The 22198-nt window shown below is 39.8% G+C and overlaps 1 protein-coding gene across 12 annotated transcripts in view; it reads right to left on the reverse strand.

Annotated features, from left to right (window-relative positions):
• The window catches only part of Unc80 (unc-80 subunit of NALCN channel complex), a 182610-nt gene that overhangs the window by 132849 nt on the left and 27563 nt on the right, over positions 1–22198 (reverse strand). For 10 of the 12 annotated variants that reach the window (XM_076550201.1, XM_006974970.4, XM_042260189.2 and 7 more), the window contains exons 8-15: positions 18204–18465; positions 16948–17082; positions 14024–14240; positions 13191–13331; positions 11190–11458; positions 9827–10213; positions 6009–6155; positions 1744–1891 (exon numbers count right to left, since the gene is read on the reverse strand). In XM_076550201.1, the coding sequence (XP_076406316.1) occupies positions 1744–1891; positions 6009–6155; positions 9827–10213; positions 11190–11458; positions 13191–13331; positions 14024–14240; positions 16948–17082; positions 18204–18465 (1706 nt within the window). The remainder of the gene's footprint in view (positions 1–1743; positions 1892–6008; positions 6156–9826; positions 10214–11189; positions 11459–13190; positions 13332–14023; positions 14241–16947; positions 17083–18203; positions 18466–22198) is intronic. The other 2 variants (XM_076550199.1, XM_015993863.3) reach the window with 1 other exon arrangement.

The raw sequence follows: 22198 nt of genomic DNA on the forward strand, positions 1-22198 counted from the left end.
GCATGAGATTGGCCAACATGAGCTATGCAGCAAAGGAAAAGTTGTGAAGTCCTTGCAGATCTGCTACAGGTCTGGAGGAAACTGAGTCCTGCTAACATGTGCTCCCAGAAGCTCTGGGCACATGTGGAGAGGAAACACTTGCACTCTCCTTTAGAGCAACAGCCTTAACACAGAGCATGGTAAACGCTGGAGACCAAAAAGCTGTGAACCTCCACGGTATTTTATAGCTTTTTTTTAAAAACATATCTGAAGATCTTCAGAAGACACATTCGTATTCTGTGGCTCTGCGAAATGAATCCTTATGACCTGTGAGCCAACTGTAGATTGTGGGAAGAACATATACAGCTCCCAGATTGATAGATAAGGAATTGTGTTGTCCATATGACTCACTGTGACTCACTTTCTATCTCACGAATCCTTGACAAACATAGCATGCTTGATTATCAACCTTTTTTTTTTTTTTTTTTTTTTGGTTTTTCGAGACAGGGTTTCTCTGTGTAGCTTTGCGCCTTTCCTGGGACTCACTTGGTAGCCCAGGCTGGCCTCGAACTCACAGAGATCCGCCTGCCTCTGCCTCCCGAGTGCTGGGATTAAAGGCGTGCGCCACCACCGCCCGGCATGATTATCAACCTTTGACTGTCTGTATCAATTGATATGGATTTATTTCCAGGTTTACAATACTGAAAATAATACTGCAATCTGTGTTCAGAAGTCTTACCTCAAATTAGAAATGAGAGACAGAGAGAGAGAGACAGAGAGAGACAGAGACCAAGAGACACAGAGATAGTTAAGTTTATTATCTTGATTTTCTTTCAAAGATCTCTACTACAATCCTCACTCTATTGTTTTCAAATTTATAAAATGTTGAGTTTAAACTAGATCTGAGAGGGTAGGTTATTCCAGGGGGTCTACAAGTAAGCAACATTTTCTCTTAGTGTGATAGCTGGATAATAAAGAACAGGAGATAACCTAGAAAAAACTGCTTCTAAACACACGGATGATTTTTACCATAAATTAGTCAACTCCATTCATGTATCATTTGAGCAATGAATCTATGCCAAGAAGTTATTTATTTCAAAGCTCGACTCAAATTATACATCTGACTCAACTTGGGTTCCAGTTTCTTAATGAGTCTACATTCAGAAGGTCCCCAAAGAGTTCATTTTGTACAAATGTGACTGGTACCTTCTAGTTTCACGCTGCAGCTTAGGCCTCCATACTTCTTTTAAAGCCACTGAACTATAGGTAGGCTGTTGGTCTGTATATTTGCCTAATTTAAATGAACTAAGTCTGTATGTACATATGCCAATTATATCACTACACAATGTTTATGCTAATTGCATTTTCTCTTTTAGTTTATTATGTAAAAAATACCAAACACTACAAGTGGCATGTTGTAGGCTCTCATTTCATATTCGTTGAACTAGTAAATATATTTCCTTATCTTTTGATTTGGGTCTCCATTGTCATACACAGGTCAGATGAGAGACAGAACTACCAAATTCCTATTCAGTGAGGTAAATTACCTTGTGAGGACACCATGCGTCAAAAGATAATTTGGAGGCAGCTCTTGTTTTTTTTATTACACACAGTCCCACACACATACATGATTACATGTGTGTGGGCACGCATCAGTACTTTTCCTCTCTGAGTTCTAGTCCCAGACATTGAGTGTGTCAGGGAAAGACTACCTGCTTCACCTCACAGTGGCTGGTCTCCGAACTCGGAGGTGGCTTTACTTACTGTCCGTGACTGGTTCCATACAAAATCCTAGCAAAGCATGCAAGAAGTCCACTACATTATTGAGAGAGTCCTTGTTCACATAGTCCCTCATGGTTTGTCGGAACTGCATCTTATCTAGCTTGTATAGCTTAGTGAGGCAGTTCTGGGCCTGCAACAAAGGAAGAAGAGCGAAAAAGTCACAAGTACCAACTTAAGCGCCAGACACCGTTAGTCTGAGACAAAAGTTGCCGGAGGCAAAGACTCCCACCCACTCCCTCATACAGCTGCCAGATTCTCCCCATGCTAGGCCAAGTTATTTGAATAAGAAGTGGGCAGAAGCCAACTAGTCAGGCTGAAGGAGCTTGTATTTGGAAAAACCACTCCTCAGAAAAACTCCTCATAGTTAATGTTCCATGCTGGCCCCAGAAGAACCCAGTCTTTTCACCAAGGTCAAGATTTTAAGATCAGTGAGAATAACTCAAGAAGTAAGATTGAAGTAAGTCATAGAATTGACAGGCCACTCTTAGGAAAACTCAAAGGCTGTGTGCAACTGGAAAAAGCATGTAGTTTTCCTGCACAGGCACTTTGAAGTTAGATAGACTTAATGGAGAAATTTACAGAGGAGTAGTGAGTGGAAATCCAGTGGCCTTTTACAGTTTTTGATTAATTAATTAATTTTTTTTTTTGAGACAGGACCTCAAGTAACCTATTGTGGCTTTGAACTCCTTGTAGAGCTGAGGATGACCTTGAACTTCTAATCTTCCTGCATCCTCCTCCTGAATTCTGGGATTACAGATGTATACCATCATCCATCTAAGGTGCTACTGTATATTTTACTCAGGGTGTCATGGATGCTGGACAGCCACTCTACCAACTGAGATATAGCCACAGATGTACAGTGACCTCTTACATGCCCAAGAGGGAAAAGGTCTGTGGAACATGTAAGAGGCATAAAATATATCCATGTATTATTTGTCCATATTGGAATGTGAAAGTATGGTATTTAAATAGAATTTGGTCTCATGATATGGTCCTTCTGCTCAAAATAACGGTATATTTCCTATGATCTAGTGAATAACTTTGTCACCTCGAAAAGTAAAAGGGAAAAATTACTACCATCAGCAGCAACAAAGTCACAGACACTGAGAGGAAAGGTTTCAGACAGAATATTCCCATCTACTGGGGACACCAGGGGCCTCTTAGCTTTCTCCTGCTATTAACAGATAAGTCTCATTTGCATGGTGCTTTGCTGTAAAATATGCATTTCTTGCATGAAAAGGCATCGGGCCTGACTTTATTATTTTCTGATTTCTGTTTATTGCAGCTAAAGAAACTGGGGTCGAAAGAAATCAAGGGTTTTTGTCCAAGCTGATACTGTAAGTTCTGCAGTGGAGTCATTACCAGAAGTCAGGGTCTTGCCTACTAAAGTGTAGTTAGCTCTCCTGGGAAATAGTCTCATTAACACTCAGCCACTGATGGTCTCGAGGAACTATGCTTAGATACCAGCCGCTCATACCAAGGGTTTGAGATGACTGTTACTAGAGTTTTTTTGGTACCTTGAAGAAGGCTGAACAAAAGAGACACAGGAAAGGTCCTGATGATGGGATGGAATGGGAAAATGGTGGAGGTGTCTGGGCTGAGGGAAAGGGTTAAAGGATCCAGAAAGAAGATACAGCTCGGGGAGGCCACCTTGAAGATGGAAAACTTTGCAGTTGGGTGTAGGCATTGAGGGAGGTGATCCCTGAGAACTGGAATCCAATTGATGAGTTTTTACTCGTGACTTAGAAGGAAACATAAGTTGTGCTACTATTTGATGTGATTGTGACCCAGGAAAAGGTACCTGGACATTTAAAAGGAAAAAATAAATTGTAGAAAAGGAACTTGGAATTCACTGTATAAACTTTTTGGTATGATCTTGCTATAATCTCTCCATCTGTATCATTGAGAGTTTTTTTTTTTCATTCTTCTGATACTATGTTTTATAGGATTTGAAATTAAGAGTTTTTATTCCAGAGAACTTTCAAGTTACCACAACTGAAACAAGGTCATGTTTTTGTTGTTTTGTTTTTTATAAATAGATGCTGCTTTGTGATAAAGTGATGTTTACAAGCACTTAAGTACAATGTGATCTACATGGATTTAGCTATCATTCCATAAATGATTTGTAAAGATCTTCACTCTAATACTTATAAAGAGAATAAACTTCTGAAGTACAAATTACTTCATGCTCTGTATAAAACACACCAAAAAGGTATAGTTTCATATCTCTGCTGTGGAAGCAGCAAGTTTATCTACAATGGTATGAGAGTTCAATGGGAAATGTCATCTAGCTTAAGGCTCTCCAGACTTTAAAATCCTTATTCTGAATAAACAACCTAATTTTTTCAAGAAATATAAAAAATTAATTTCTGTTCAATAATTTGGATCTACTAATAAATCATTAGATTAATAACCTAAAAAGTGTTAAGGAATTACATATCATAATTTTTGATATTTTTATATTTTCAAGAAATATAAAAGCATTAACTATGAATTTCTTTTCAATAATTTGAGACTACTAACTAAATTAGATTAATAACCTATGATTATTATGGGTGTTAGAACCATTAGGCTCTTAAAGAATATCACTAGAGTAATGTCTTAAAATACATATATATATACATATATATATGTATATGACCCAATGGTCTGGTCTGAAGGTGAGATATAATCTTAACTTTTCAAGAAAGACTGCATTTGAAAATTCCATGGTGCAGAAACACAGAAATATACAGTTCTTAAACTAGACATTTTTCCTGGGGAAGTTTCTCAAACTTGTGCATATAATATTTATAATGAGTACAGAAGAGGTCTAGAAGATCAGAAAGCAATCAGCCAAGAAGCCAGGCTGAAAAGGTGAGTAGAAAATTGGCCAGCCAGTCTCACAGAAACACTAGATATTCTTGGCCAGGTAATGACAGCAACCTCTCTTCTGACCTAATCGGTCCTGCTTTCCATCAATTCAGAAAAACAGAATATAGTTCTCAAAGCCAGACTACACCTCCAGGAAGATGCTTCTTTTTATCGTTTAAGCTGAATTCTGTGAAATTGTTCTTCTGTATGTGTTTTCGTTAGCCTTGACAGTTTTTATTCATCTTGTAACAGAATTAAAAATATGTATGTGTAAGGACTGATGTAAGAGGAGCTCTTATTGTGTTATTAGTTGTTTTGATTTTTTTTAAATTTTTTTGGTCTCAAAATCTAGATCTTGGTCAAAATGTCTAAGCTGGGGAATTTAAAAGTTAGCCACTGTGACTATACCTCCCATATATACACATAAACAAAATACTATAACATAATTGAATACAAAAGAAAGAGAAATGGATAAATTAATGGATGGTAGATGATACATTAAGCAAGAACTCTAGCATGCTAATACTGTATGAACATTTCATGACAAAACATATGCCAGAGAAAATGGACTGGCATCAGGTTTTGACGTGATCCTAAACCTCTGCAAAGATATGCCAAAGAGATTTGTGCTCAAATTTGCATCAAATTTCATTTTTAAAAGAATTTTTTCTTATAATTTCAATTCCAATACAGAAATGAGGCAACTAGCCTGGATCAGGCTTGTTGGATGTGGGTTGTTGCTTAAGTCAGAAGGAAAGGTAACACTCGATAGATGCAATTGAAAGCAAGCTGTAACAAACCATGTGCCGTTACTGCAGTCTAATGGCAACCCACATGCAGAGTTTTAAGTTTCATACAGTTCAAAGGAACATGATCTCAGACATATAGAAGTTCAGGAGCATTCTCAAGCAAAGCAGCCAGATGTCTGGCTACTTTTATAGTCCTGTTTTGTCTCAATAAGGGCCACTTTCCATTTCTAAGTAAGAATATCAATGTCTTTGACCTTTTCCTCTAATGTAAAATGCTCCTTTGTTACCCAAGTGATTGAAGGAGCATCTGCACAGACCAACAGATGTTTACTAAGTGTTTGTATCTGTGCAAGGTTCTTTCAAGCTTCTATCTAGATGTTCTGATAATGCACCCTTTTTCCAAATGCTCTGCAATAGGCAGGAGGCAGACCAGTTTTCCCAATGAAACTTTCCTAAGCCTTGGTTTTAGATGTCTTGAGATGCCATGTGGGAATTCTCTCACCAAAGATGATATTAATTGCCTATGAAATACAATATTTTCAGGGAACACTGACCCTCATTGTCAAAGGACTCATTCCTCATTGGGAAGCAGAGAAGAAAGAGAGAGAGAAAGAGAGGAAATGGAATCTACTTTAATTCTCTTACATTCTCTCGGAATACCTGGTGTCTCAGACGATCTCCAGAGAGCCCTCGGTGTCCTTCTCCGCAACCATAGGCACATCCCAAAGACTTCACTATTTTGATCAGCATGGTGAGGGCAAGCCTATGGTTGCTTACAGGTATACTTTCATCCTAGTAACCATGGTTGAGAAAGAAAGAGAAGCCTGTTGACCTTGCCACCAATCTCTTTTTGTACTAGAATTCTATTTTTATAAAATTAATGTGTGTGTTATGGCAATTTAGAAAATAAAATTTTCAAGAGTTCAGAAAAACTCACTTTCCCAAAACCTAGCCAATAGAAGGAAACTGCATTCTGAATGTCCTACAATGAATGATACAGAATTTGAATGTGTTGATTACAAGATATACTTTCCCATCCTTGATGGATGATTAGAACTATAAGATAGGCAGAGACAGTGGGCTGATCCACAGTGAACACAAATTTGTTTTCTTTGAGATTATCCTTCTCAGTCAGTTTCTGATGACAGCACCTGGCAAAAATAATTATTAGCTCTCTGGAGCTGATCAAAGTCAGGAACTTGGGACTGTTATGGTAATCAGATCGACAATTTGGAGAATAATACCCCAATTTATACTTCCATCGTATCGCAATATACATAAACAACCACAAACAAAATAGAATGTAGAGAACTCAACAAATACTCTGCTGGACTTTCCTCTGGAGGCTCATGATCCCTGTTTGCTTATGGTGATGTAAGACAATTGCCTAATTAACTAATCTCTTTTGTTTTACCCTTCTGCTTGTGAAATAAGGGTGCTAATGGCTATCCTCTCTGTACCATAGGTTTCCATATGCACCAAATGAAATCGTGGAAAGGAATTAAACCACAATCAGGAAGTTGTTGTTTTTTTTTTCCATTAGTCACCCTGTTGGGTTGACAAACAATGAATACTGCAATGTGGGTAGGGTGTGAAAGGGCCAGGTGGTTCCAGAGGCATTATCATGCACCTCAACATGGTGAGATGGAACATCTCCTTTTCTAACATCATCCAACTGATCCTCCTCCTCTTGTCTGTAAATTCAGGTAGCAGATGTGGGATGGGGCCCTAGAGAGCCACACTTCAGGAATGAAAAGTCTCTGAGCTGACAGAAATGTTGGTGGCTAACCTGCCACAACTGAAGGCCTCCTCTGGGTGCAAAGCTGCCCCTATTAACCATCCAACATCATGGTGCTTGCCTGAAGGAACTCTTTCTCCAGTGACTAGTCAGGGAACAAGGTAAGAAGAGGGTTACAAGTCACTTTGGCATCACCGGGTGACTGCTTTGAAGAATCATCCTGAATCCAAAGAAGGCTCTGAAATTCTGCATTTGCTAAGTCAGAAATGATTTTTAGTCTGGATCCAAATTTTAACTTCACCATTTAACAACTACGTAATCTCGGGCAAGCTGTTAATATTTAGAACCCCGTGCTCTCTAAAAAGGGCACCATACTAACACCCGTCTTGTAGAGATATAGTGAGAGGTAACTGCCAACATGTGATGTCCACAACAAGAGCAAGACAAACACAGTCTTATTTTTAGGCAGATGTCACTGCTGTCCTCCAGAGTCACTGTGTGCAGGCTAGGTGACTTGAGTGGTGGCTCGGTAAGGAGAGACTAAGACTGAGGAGATTGGGTCCTCACTGACTCCCCTGGTTCAGCACCTTTGGGTAGACTCAGGAACACCGCAGCTTTCTGCAACAGCACCTTGGAAAAGGTCACAGTGACAAGGGTTTCTTTGGAAGGCTGATTTACATATATTTTAAAATTATTATATGCTCTTTTAAAGGCCTTTCTAGTTCTGAAAACTCTCTGTACACATCCATCCAGACATTATTTCCTTAGGCCTTCAGATGTCCTTGGGAGTTAGGTTGCTCTCCCTGGAGACGTGGAGAAAGATGTATCAAGCTACAGGCAGAAATCAGAGTTATGAAATGATATTTTAGGCTCTTATTATAGGCCAGTGGCCAATAAAGAAATAGAAATTGGCTTTCCCTTTCTCTCTTGAGTCCCACAGAGCAGGTTGTAAAAGCAGATAAACTCTGATTCCACTGGAAATAACAGATGGTTTTAAGGTAGAATAGACTTCTGTAGATCTGAAAGTCCAATTACAGTTTAGTAAGTATCTACATAATATTTACATCTTGGTGGCTGTTTTGGAAATAATAAAGTTTGACCTTAAAATATTCCACATGTGGTAATTTTGGTCAAAATGACATTTATTATATCATGCTATAATATTTAATATAATTATTATGACATTTATTGTAACTAATAATTATATATAGTTGTTTAATTGTAGTTATACAATGATATAATTTAATTAATTGTTTATATAATTATTAATTAATATATTTAAGATAATATCCAGACATGACATCATTAAGACAAGAGTAGAAAATTCTAAATAAGAGAGCCAGAACCCAAGAATATTGGAATAGATTTGTGGATCAGATCTCATGAATTTTGGGAAGATATAAGCAAATTGTGAGATGAAGAAATAGAAGGTTAGCAGAGTAAATAGGCACCAGTGAGACTAGAGGAAGAGAAAAAAGTACTATTCATTAATATGTTAATTGCAGAACAGTGTAATCTTTTACTTGTAAACTCGGCATGATATGTAGATTGTCACCTGTTAAAGAATTCTCTGGTTTATTTCAATTTATGAACATCAGTTGGGAGCTAAAACCTCCAGCTGAAATTAGTGCAAGTCGTATGAATTTTAATGGTGATAATTTGTACCTAAACTTCAAATGCCGGGAAAGAAATTCTTGATAAGTCAAGAGATCCTAAGGCATGATGATAAGTAGCAAGAATGAAATTTGGGAAACAACCAATAATAATCAGATGAAAACCTCCGGGGTATGATGATACATTGGGACTCGAGAGAACTGAGGCTGGGTAGCTGTCTCCATACCAAAAAACATCAAAATAACACTACAAAAAGTCAGACTGCTGGATTTCTGTGTCTGTCAAAATTCAAACACCAAAGCCTTCCCTGTCCATCTGTTGGTATTTGGAGACTGGCTTTGGGAGGTAATTAGAATTAAATGAGGTTAGACATTGGTGTCCGGAGCCAGGGAACATCACGGAGAGACTAGATCTCTCAGGACTTGTTTGCACTTGCAGAGAAGGTCATGTGAGCACACAGTGACTGATGGTAGTCATCTCCTAGCCCAGAGAAGAGGTTGCAGGAAACTCCTGCTCGCACTGGAAACTTGGACTTTCTAGCCTCCATCAATGCAAGAAGTAAATGTCTGTTGATCAGTCTATATATTTTTACAGAGTCTGAACAGATTGCCACTACACTATTAGGCTGGATATGGAAAGTCTTGAAAAAGATCCTATCCTTGCTGTCAGACGGTGAATAGTGAGATGCTACCTTCCAGAAAAAAAATTACCAAGAGAAAAACAAACAAACAAACAAAACAAACAAACAAACAAACAAAAAAACAACCACCAACCAGCAACTTGTTGTTGTTAACAATGTTTCGTTAACAATTCTAACATTGCATGGGTGATACCACCAATTTTTGGATTTAGAAGCCAAGTTCATCTAAGTCTCTACAAAAGCCTGCTGAGTGCTTCATTAAGAGATTTCTACCAATATTGCTTTCAGATTCTAATCAATAAATATCTTGGAAAATAAACAAGACTACACACACACACACATACACACACACAAGTATGCACATGTACACACACACACACACACACACACACACACACGTTCACCTGCACAGATGGAAAAGAATTCTTGACACCAAACTGCCTGAGGATACAGCAGGTAGTTCAACTATACCTTCTCTTGGTTCTTCTCATTCTTTTCATATGGGCCACCTCCACCTCCTCCACCTCCTCCACCTCCTCCTCCATCTCCTCCTCCACCTCCTCCTCCTCCTCCATCTCCACCTCCTCCTTCTCCTGCTCCACCATCTCCAGCTCCACTGGCAGAAGGGGCTCCGAACCCACTGGCAGAACTTGAGGACAGGCCTTTGAACTGGAAAGTCCCCTCACTTGGTCTCTTTTCCACAGTCTCGTTTTCCTTGTTTTCACTCTTCTTCCTATTCTTTTCTACACAGGGAACCACACCAAGTTGAAGCAAGCACTCCACAATGTTCAGTGCCACATCACAGATTCGTGAGCTGATGTCATGGTTAAGAACAAGATAAACAGCCTTCAGAAGCACCTGCAGAGCACAAAGGTAAACATAGGGCAATGAAGTTGTCCACATTCCCTTTTCTAAAAGTTCCTTATCCTATTTAATCCATTTCATTGGGCACTACTAGAAATGGTTATAAATAATTCAAGACAGTTAATAGCTCATTAAACTTTCCAGTCTTGCCAAGAAAGAGATAGTTGATGGAAATAATGAAGCATACTGAGTTAATGAAAAAACAACAACAATCATTTGCCCAAATGAACACTTACTTAACTGGCTTTTTAAATACAAAACATTTTAATCCTCTGCATTTCCCTTCCCAGAAATAATAAAGAACAAAGGCTTCCTTACACTTATACCACAGGAACATTGACTCCCTCATGATTGTATCATTATTTAACATTCAATTTTAAATGCATAATATTTGCATGTTTAAATTATGATCCTTTATTGATTTTAATATCTTAAATTATTTGCTGAGCCTGGTTCCATACAGTGTAATAAAAATGTTGGTAAAATATAATTGTAAACTATAACAACCCTTTCATTGGCTAATGACTGTACTCAAAACAGGCATTTCCGAGAAGGCAAGCTAAGTCTTTCAAGGACTTCTATTCATTTCCTTCTAGCTTCATGGGAGTTTTATAGTCCTGGTGATTATATAACTAAAGAAAAATAAAAGAACTTCTTACTTTTATTGTAGAAAAACACAGAGGTGTAGTGGAGCACACACAAATGAACTTACATATGTGTATTTGGATTCACTAAGGTTTTAGGTAAAAAAATATTCTGAGATAAGATCAAATATAATAAAATACTTGCAAAAAAAGCAAAAGGTATATTTAAGATGGTTGGTATTCTTGTGGAATTTTTATATGGGTTGCTTCTTCATTCTAAGATTCAGCAAATATGTCTAAGATATCTACATGCCCATGTTATCCAATCTTGTAAAAATTACACTAAACTCTTTCTAGTCTTCATAAGGAAAAGTACTGACACTTACAGAAAGATCCAGCATGCCATTCTTATGGACAAAGTTGTTGGTCCCATCGATATGTTCTGTGTCCTCCAGGTAGCTGTAGTTAATGCAGGAATCTGTGAGGCTGCGTGGCAGGTTTGCGCATGCCAGAGGTTCATGTGGCATCTCTGGGATCGGCACCTGGCTGCAGAGCTTCCTCATGTGCTCACTGAAAAAGTCTGCATAGCCTACATTGAAGGATGCCAGAGTGGTGTTGAAGGTCGCAACCGTGATGGTGGAGATCTGCGATCGCACTGGGAAGGCAAGAGAAAGATTTCAGTTTCCCTTGTGTGGACCTGATACACCAGTTTGACTGTTGTGCTATTTCTTACATTGTGACCACAATCATAACTTTTAAAGATAATGGACTTATGGTCTCAAAGCTATTCTCAACTGGCATGGAATGCTGTAAAGGCAATCTGAGATCTGACAGATAGCGAAGGTCATAGAAAACTATGTGATCACAAGTATTCTCCTTAAGACTGAAGCTAGAATTTGAATTTTATAAGGATGACTTAAGTTGATAACATTATATAGACCTTATTTACTGTTACACAACAGTCCATCGGTATAAACTCATTTATTTGAGATCTTTTTCCTATGAGTTTATAGCTTTTAAATAAACTTCACTTTGTTAAACCAAACATCATAAACTTGAGAAACAAACTATTAGGGATGGGGATGGTGAGGATGCTCTGAGGTTGACAGAGACAAGAAGGAGATAAGAGAGGCCTGGAGGTGGGATGGAGAGAGTAATCAGAACATGCGCGCGCACGCGCGCGCGCGCGCACACACACACACACACACACACACACACACACACACACACACGAAACTGTCAATCAACAAAAATGCATCTCTAAAACTAGTTTTATCTACAGTATTGAAGAATAACAAGACAAATTTCTTTTTGTCCATGAGTAATGGCACTTAGATTTGTACTGACCAATAATAGATACCACTGAATACTTGTAGAACAGTTTGGGGACAAAGGGAATCAAGGGATGAAGTTCATGCTGCTATGAGAGCATACCAATAATGAAAAGGATAAACAATTTTGTTCCATGTAAAGAGTAAGAAGCTGTGTGGGTACCACCCAGACACACATATTTGCTCCAAATAAACCACCAAGATGATATAGCAGCTGTCAGAAAAATGATCTGGTGGCTTTAGAGAGGATAGACTTCCTTCCCACTGATTTGTAGAAGCTGCCTGCCTTGGGGGTATAGCATGGAGGTGGACAAGCAATGAGTCTAGACATTCTCCAGCCTTTGGGCTTGTGATCTTTTAAAATATGTATGACTGCTTTGTCCTTGCTCTTTCCCTGGAGGTATGGTGCTCATCAAGTAGTGTCCAACATCCCCTGCTACTTACTAAAGCTGTGCTAAGAATAGCTAACAAGTAAGTTTCTGAGCCAATTTCTGAAAGGGTGCAGGGTTTTGAAAATATAAGGATGCAGAGAACAATCAACATGGTGTGCTGGATAGTTTACGTCAACTTGTCACAAGCTAAAGTCATCTGAGAGGAAGGGACCTCAATTAAGAAAATTTCTCCATAAGGTCAGGCTGTAGGCAAGCCTGTTGGGCATTTTCTTAATTAGTGATTGATGGGGGAGGGTCCAGCCCAATATGGGTGGTGCCATCCCTAGGCTCTTTGTCCTGGGTTCTATAAGAAACAGGCTGAGCAAGTCCTGAGGAGTAAACCAGTAAGTAACTCTCCTCTATGGCCTTTGCATCAGCTCCTGCCTGTAGGTTACTGCCCCAGAAAAGTTCCTGTTCTGACTTCTTTCTATAATGAACAGTGATATGGAAGCATAAGCCAAATAAACCCTTTCCTCCCCAAGGTGCTTTTGGTCACAGTATTTCATCACACCATTAAAAACCCTAACTAGGATATGTGGGTGCCAGTTTAAGAACGGGAAGCCATGAAGGAAATCTGCACTCTTTCCCCGTCCTGCCAATTGCCTACCATTCATGCTGGACCCACCTTCCTTGACCGTGTTTTCTCCATGGCTGTTGGAGTGGTCTGGCAGGTCGCTCACCAGGGTGTGATGGGAGTGGGAGTGTCTGGCACTCAGGCTTTCCATTTCAGTGGCGGCATCTGAGCTGCCCCGCCGGGTCAATTTCCCTGAGATGGACGAGAGTATCACAAGAGGCTTTTAAAATCTAGAAGACTCTTCGGAGAGGTTTTTTGTTTGTTTGTCTGGTTTTTTTTTTTTGTTTGTTTGTTCTAGAGGACAGCAATACAGAGGGTACGAAGATGAGCATGAAGCTCAATCAAAATGGCAAGAATTGGACTTGACTGGGGAATAGTCAAGGTCAATATGATTGATGAGACTGTCTGCGACAAGGTCAGCCTCAGTCTAAGACAAGTGTCAGGGACCATCTGTCCCCGCTTGCTGGCTGTCGGCTTCTGATTTGAAGCTTCCCTTCTTAATATGCCACCCAAGGGGGTGGGGGGACTGGGTTCCTATTTCCTTTGCTTTCCTTCTTTTATTAAATGGAAGTTAAGTAGAAGTCTGTCATTAGATGAAAATTAATATACAGAATCCTCTATGGCCATGTTTCTGCATCTATAAGGATCAAAGAAATACAGCTCTTACTGGATAATCATAGATAAATCTTGCATAATTAATTAAATTATCTGCATTTCTTTGGTTGTGAAAACTCCACATTATTTTAATGCTGGGGTATTTGCAATTGGGTCTGGTGTTCTTGAAGAAACTCTTCAAGAAAGACAGATTTGGGAGGGATCCTGAAATGCACATTCACCAATAGGTCACTTGGGCTGTGGGCTACTGGGAAGATCTTTGTAGTCACCTAAGATGGTGGTTTGCCAGCCTCCCTTTTCGATGCCTCTCCTGTCATCTCCAAGCCCAGAGAAACTTCCAAATGAGAATGTGCTTCTGGTGGGTGACACATCCAGATGGTCCTCATGCAACAGGAACGGTACACCCATTCTTCTAGGCCGCCTCTTCCCGGTGTGGTGAAATGGAATGGAGCCTTTCCTCTCTCGGTCTTCTTTGCGGCTTTTGAACTGCAAGGATGAGAGATGAAGGCAGACACAGGGCAAAGCAGATGTAAGAGGAAACACAGGAGATGTTTGAGGAAGAGGACATGCAGGGCATCACTGAGTATCATCCAATAAACGGGGAACATGTCACAAGGGTCTTAGTGGAGGGGGCAAAACAAAGCAAAATTCTATACATTCTAGAAGTCTTTCTGCTGAGTGAGTTTGAGCATTTGGTTCTCACAGAGAAAACCCTGAACCATCAGCCATAGCGTCCTTTGGGAACTTGTTAAAAAAACGCAAGCTTGCACCTCAACTTGATATGTCAGGCTTTGTTGACCCCACCATGGGAGGACTTACCCTTTCTTAGGAGTAGACGGGGTGGTATAAAGGGGGTGGGATGGAGGAAATGGGAGGAAAGGAGGAGGAGAAACTGTGGTTGGTATGTAAAATACAACAACAACAGAATAAAAACCAAAAAACCACAAGCTTGCAGCTTCACCCTCAGACATACCTAACATCTAAAATTCAGAAGGAGAAGCTTGGTGATCTATGACTTAACGAGCCCTGCGGATGCCTTTGATCTCTGATGCACACTAAAGGTCAAGAACCACTGGGACAGAGGATCAGTGTCCCTAGACACCGCTTGGACCTCTCTTTCAACTCTACTTTCCAAATTTGAGGTCCATTGTTCTAGTTGGCAGCTTCACTGTTCACAAGGATGGTCAAAGAGGACATCTAACAGACATTGGAACAAGTCTATTATTCATGCCAAAGACATTCAAGATCAAGGGTAACTCAGAATTTAGAATGGCTTGGAAAGCTTTAAAAACACACCTATGTATGAATCTAGCTTTTAGCTGTTGATTTTGAATACATTATTCTAGGTTCAGGCCAGGCACTTAGATTTTTAAAGCACTCAAAAATACCCATTTGCAGCAAGAATAGAAATATATCTCCTCCCCCCCTTCTCAAATAGTCAATGTTTTTAGAAGAATGATGGTCAGCACCTACTGCTGTGTTATTAGTGAAGGAGACACAACTCATTTTTCAGTAACGAGTTGAGCTAATAGACAAGTAAATACTTGTTTCTATGCTCTTCGTGGACATAATTAAACAAATAATTTTGAAAAAGAGAAAACAAAACTGCTACACACACATACACACACGCAAACACCCCCACCCCACATATCATTTTCTAGTTGATTAACTCTACACCATGACAAAGAGAGAGAGAGAGAGAGTGGCAGGTACAGAAGAATGTGAACTTTTTAGATGAAAGTCTTGATTTCTGAGGCTAGTATTAAGCATGAGCAAACTGCCCAACACTACTGTGGGTTAATTTCTGTTCTGAAGAAATTAAAGACTAGACTCTCACTGGATTAAGTAAGCAAAGAATAACCAGACTACAAACCACAGCTCCAGAGAAGCTAGCTAACAAGGAGGACCCAAATAAGGATGCATGGATCGCTCTGGGAAGGGGCAATAGATGAGATCTCCTGAGTAAACTGGGGGTGAGGAGAGCAATAGAGGGTAGAGGATGAGGGATGCGAACATAAGGGAATGGGATGGTCGAGCTGGAACAGGAATACAGTGGGAAAGCAATGAAAGCAATATATTGATAGAGAGAGACATCATGGGGATAGGGAGAAACCTGGTGCTAGGGAAGTTGCCAGGAATCCACAAGGATGATCCCAGCTTAGACAACTAGCAATAGTGAAGAGGGTACCCGAGCTAGCCTACCCCAGCAATCAGATTGGTGAATACTCTGTCATCACAGAGCCTTCATCCAGTAACTGATGGAAGCAGATGCAGAGACTCACAGCCAAACACCAAGCAGAGTCCAGTCGGACAGCTCTGGGAGTTCAGTCAAAGAGGGGGAAGAGGGATTCTATGAGCTGGGGGGGGGGGGTCAAGATCATGATGGGGAAACCTACAGAGACAGCCGAGCCAAGCTAGTGGGAACTCTAGACCAACAGCTGTGGAACCTGCATGAGACTGGACTAGGTCCTCTGCATAAGTGAGACAGTTGTGTAGCTGGGTCTGTTTAAGGGGCTCCTAGCAGTGGGATCACGATCTATCCCTGGTGCATGAGCTGGCTTTCTGGAGCCCATTTCCTATGGTGTGAGACCTTGTACAGGCTTGATGCAGGGGGAGGGGCTTGGACCTGCCTCAACTGAATGTACCAGGCTCTGCTGACTCCTTATGCGAGGCCTTACCTTTTTGGAGGAGGGGATAGGGAATGGGTTGGAGAGGAAGGCTCGGGGGCAGGAGGAGGGATGAGAGGGGGATCTGTGGTTGGTATGTAAAATGAATAAAAAGTTTCTTAATAAAGAAAAAAGAACTACTTGTATAAAGTATTTGATAAATGAAATGGAGCCATAGGAGTGAAAAGTAGCATCATTGCACCCCTGCTTTCTCCACTATCACATTGAATTACCAGCATGGGTCTTCATGATAGCTGTGTGGAACATCTAGAATAGGACTCTCTCTCTCTCTCTCTCTCTCTCTCTCTCTCTCTCTCTCTCTCTCTCTCTCTCTCTCTCTCTCTCACACACACACACACACACACACACACACACACACACTGAGTAACAGAGTCATGTGGTGAGTCACTGTTACACTTAGAAGCTGATATCTTCTCCCTTTTCTACTCCTGCATCCTGTGACAGATCAAGAGACAGCATGCCCCTCTGTCTTTCTAAATCACCGAGATGCCAAAATGAATACTCACCTTCTTAAAAATGTTCATGCCCAGGTCTGAAGACAGATCTGGGACTGCAGATCTTCGAAGATTGGTCAATGAAACCTTGGAAAAGGCCTCGGGGCTCAGAGATTTTTCTTCTTCATTACACTTCATGGTGAGATCCTTAACAAACAATAAACATAGACTATGACTAGGGACTAAGGTAATTCAAATATTTATTTTATCGAGGTGTCACCTTTTCAATGGCAGTAGGCCTGTTTTGAGAGCCCTAAAATTTTTAACTTGCATGTTTGAACTTCTGAAATCTAGATTGTGCTGTGGCAAAGATATATTTCTTATTAATGTTATTAATCATAACTTCTGTTGCAAATTTTAACAGAGACCATTTAGCCACAGATCCAAAGTACTAAGAAAAAAGGAGGAGATACATATTTTTTTTATATAAAATATTTTTCATATGATATATTTTGATCATTTTCCCCTTTTCCAAACTCACCCAGGTCTTAACAACATGAGAGTTTTTCTGGTTAATAACTCATTAAAGGAGATGCTAACTGTAGGAGGATGTCTACGACCAAAGAAGTGCTTGTCTTTAGAATGTGCAGGAAAACATTTCCAGAAACAACCTACTCAAGTTTAACTACAACCAAATAGCTGGAATGTTCTTCACGCTAATTATTTCTCTATATTTTCACCTTGTGGAGATGATGAGAAAGATGGGAAGAACAAGTGCTTCCTGATAAGTGGGCATCATTTATCAGAATACAACCTTCATAGGAATGTTACCACATCAGGGTGCACTTGGGTTAGTTTTCTCAATATTCATGATAAATTGTAAGCCTGAGTATCAAAAAGTAATATTCCCAATGGTAGCTTTGAGATGCTTAAGATGTTGAGTTGGGCAAAAAATGTTTAATGACATTTTATAAAATGCTAATTTCCTGCTTTATGATATTTAATTATGAGGCTGCATGTCAGATCCCTATTCTAACTATTTCTCTGATTTTTCCCAGAACAGCCTGTTTCCAATGTTCTGGTTAAACAAAGGCTTATACTAAAGTATATGTTAAAAAGGTCTATTTCTGTCAATGGTAAATAGAGATCTGAAGAATAGCCAAAGGTTCTGGCCAGGCAAAAGAAGAAAAGAACATTGACAAAAGAGTTAGCCACCCACCAAGCTATAGTTACGGGAATGCACAATTACTTGAAGCCAGAAGGGGAAGAGAGAACGTGTTACAGCTGATGTTGCTAGCACAAGTGACAAGGAACCAGGTTTGTCTTACTTGGGTCTTGTGGGTGTTCACTAGTGAGGGAGCTGCCGCCACCATGGAGCTGCTTCTGGGCCTGGGCAGGAGAGGGATATCTGGATCTGGGGTCTTCTCTGGCTTCTCTTCCAGCATATGTCGCAGCCTTTGCAGGTAGTACATCAGGGACCACTGAGTGCCTTCCTCAGACCAGTGGGGCTGGAGGAGGCAGCGGAGAACAGCCACATCGAAGTAGGTGGCATAGCGTGACCTCTGGCACGGTGGTATCACAAGAGAGGCCCTGCTCCCAGTGACAGGGGAAAGATAACCATACTTTCATCAAGTTTCCCAAGGGGGAACGCAATCTAGCCGCAGGCTCTACTTTTTTACTTATTCATTTTTTTTTTGCTTTATTATTACTTTACTACATTCACTATTTTACTTCATTCATTCACTCATCTCTTGCATGGTTCACTCTTATGACCTCCTAACTAGTCTAGTGTATTCCACTTTTGTTAAGCATTTCTTAAAAGTAGAAACATTGAGAGTTTTGAAGGAGGGGTAAGAAATTAGCAACGTAAAGTAAGGTTGGCTCACAAATTGGTATTTTAAGTTAAAGGAAAGAATGCCTGTAAAGGTTTTGATTAAAAAAAAAAAGAATAATGAGTTGAATGTGAGCATCATATATGGGTGGTAGAGATGATGAGTAATTTGGGTGGTGGGCAATGAGGATAGCCAGAGACAAAGAAACTAATGAGATTTGAGTCATTTTGTTTCCTAAGTGATCAGGTTTGACTACAATAAAAGCAGGGAAAAATATTTGTCTTCCTTACTTGTCTTGGGCTATTTTAAGTTCAGAGTGAAGGTATTATGTAAAGGAACAAAACAAAGAAACAAGCAAGCAAGCAAACAAACAAACAAACAAACAAAAAATACCAGAAACATTCTAAGCAAACCAAAGTTTGATTATTATTACAATTAATCACTTTGAAAATTCTCAAGTTATATATCTATGTAAGACTGTAAAAGCAACTTAAAAATTCTCAAAGTTCTAGAATGCTATTGTTCCACTTAAATGAGTGATATATTCGTTGACTAATGATCAGTGTACTAAAAAATAGTTTTAAGTAATTACTTAGATTATTACACCATGTTAAGTATCTTAAGAGAATAGGACTGAATGTTTTTGTCCTTCAAAATTAATATTTTCAAATCCTAATGTGCTAGTAATTAGGGTTGGGGATAATTAAGTCATGAGTCTTCACAAGTGGGTACAATGCCCTTTGCACAAAAGAATTCAGGGTGCCCTCTTGCTGTCTTCCTATCACATTGGAACATCAGAAGCCAGCAGTCTGCACTCCAAACCCATCATCCTGATCTTGGATGTGCAGCCTCCAGGGTTGTTGGAGATACATTTCTCTTGTTTAGAAGCCACTCAGGTCCCAAACTAAGACAGTCATGGATGTAAAAGTCTGTCCTGTGGAACATACAGTCCAGTAAGAGTGATAGAAAATAAATGACAAAATAAAATCATCTTTATGTGAGCTGAGGCCACCTGGGATCTAAACTGGAAACTTGCACCATCCCCAAGCACCATTTTTTCCAAGTTAGATGATGCAGAAAGGAAGTTTTGACACTATCTCCACACAAAGAAAGACCTCTAGAGAGAAATAATGCAACCACTGAGAGTGAAGAGTAAGTTTCTGGAACTTCCAAGGTCCTTATTTTGGGGATTTCATTGTCTGTTCATTTGTCTGCCTGCTTGTTTGTGACAGATCTCCCTACGTAGCAAGGTTTGGTCTTAAACTCTGATTCTCCTAACACAACTTCTCAAGTGCTAGGGTCATAGGCATGTCTTGAATTGACAATCTATAATTTATCAGTGGTTTAAAATTAACAAAGTGACATGTGCTTACAGTTAGCCTGCTATCAAAATTAATAATATGGAATAGGGTTTTTTGTGTTTGGTGGAACCTTGGTTTTACAGTTTCATTAAGAATCACAAGTCAAACACACACACACACACACACACACACACACACACACACACACACACACACACCCCTACAAATGAAGGCTGTAGAAATACTTTTTAAAAAATACAAACGCAGGTCACATCTGGTATAGTTTGTCTTTTTCACATCTCTTTCTACTCCCTTATCAAAGCGCATGTCACACTGTGGTTTTTATTATCATTAACAACATCCTCTGGTGTGCTGAGTGATACCTGTCCATGTACATGAAAGTTTTGAATGCCATTGTTGTCTTCAAAAAAATCTTGTATTCTTTCAAATTTTGTTGCATTTTATTTATTGTGTATGTGTGCATGCATGTGGGTGCTTGCACCACCGTGGGCGTGGAGAGCTGAGAAGACAGCTTGGGGCTGTCAGTTCTCTCCTACTGTGTGGGTTAGAGAGGTCAGACTTAGGCTGTTGGGTTTGGAGGCAAGGATTCTTAACTGATGAGCCATCTCCACAGCCCGTAGTGTTGTCTTATAGTTAGCATTCTGAATAATTTAACTATAAATTAGGAAACTAAATTTAAGACATTTTAGCACATCAGATGCCACATGCTAAAGTATTCATTTTTGTATTTGTTTGTTTGTTTTGAGTCAGGGTTTCTCTGTGTAGCCTTGGCTCTCCTGAAACTCACTCTGTAGACTAGACTGGCCTTGAACTCACAGAGATCCACCTGCCTCTGCCTCCCACGTGCTGGGATTAAAGGCATGCATGCACCACCGCTGCCTGGCTAACACATTAAACTATTGACTGGAATGGAAATTATATTTAATAAGCTTTCTATATAACCCTAAATTCTCCCACACACTGGATTGGGAAGCAAAATACTCTGATCCTCAGTTACAGGCCACCTTTAAATCTATCATAGAGTCCCAGAGATTCAATTTTAAATCTACCATATAGTCCTACAGTCTCCTTCCTACTATTTCTCATCAGCTTTACCTATAGACAGCATCCAAGTGCTAGTGACCAACACAAATCACTTGGAGAATCACAATTATTTCCTTCAGATCTCCTTGTTTCTTCTCTCGTTCTCCATTCCTTAAACTATTAAATCATCCTTAGAATGAAATGCAAAATCCATACAGTGCTGAAAAATGTCTGTCTAATGTGTATTCAAATTAATTTTCTTTGTTTCCTTTTCCTCTTCTGCCTCTTGGTCTTTCTTATTGTCATTGTTGTTTTGTTTTTGAGATAAGGTTTCATGTAGCTCAGGCTGGCTTCCAACTCACTAAGTAGCTCAGGCTGGGCTTGAACTCAGGGTCTTCCTGCTTCTCCTGAGTGCTGGGATAACGGGTGTGTACCGTGCTATCTATTCCAACCTCATCCTCTATTATGCATGCGCTGGTGTACCAGTGATCAACGTATTTGCACTCCTTTTCAACTCTTACTTATTTATTTTTGGTAAAGAACCTCTTCCACTCTCTTTTCAAATTGTCCACTGGGCTCTTTATTGCCTTCTGAACCTTGACTGGTTCTACCCTCAGCACTAGCTTGAGGGAAAATAATACCTTGACTTTCATTTCTACACATCTTTCTAAGAGACTTTCATCACTCTCCTCTCCCTGAACCCATTCCATTTCTCTTCCTTAAAAGAACCGTGATGTGACTGGTTCCTATAAGCCTATCATTTACACCTAAGTGAACAGGAATTCTTTCCAGTGTTAGACCTAGAAAGAAAAGACAAAATAAGAGGCTGGCTGGCTACCAGCTGTGTAATTTCAGGTCCTCAAACCTTCATGACAGTCATCTAATTTACAAGAGTCTCTGAATGCCATTTTTTCCCGTGACTAATCCTCTGCATGAAGGCAGATTTCAGCAGGTCAGCAGAATCATTCCTTCCTTGGACAAGCTGTAGTTAGCATAAACTCTTTCCTTTGTCTTCATACCTTAGAGTTCTCTAATTCTTTAGTTATTAGATTTGGTAATATCCTAAAATTTTCCAGTCCCTAGAACATTGTGCCATATGAGGTACCAACGGACCGCTTCCATGAAGTCTCCCAGGAACACAAGAAA

Source organism: Peromyscus maniculatus, chromosome 13 (genome assembly GCF_049852395.1).
Source record: "Peromyscus maniculatus bairdii isolate BWxNUB_F1_BW_parent chromosome 13, HU_Pman_BW_mat_3.1, whole genome shotgun sequence".
Classification (NCBI taxonomy): Eukaryota; Metazoa; Chordata; class Mammalia; order Rodentia; family Cricetidae; genus Peromyscus; species Peromyscus maniculatus.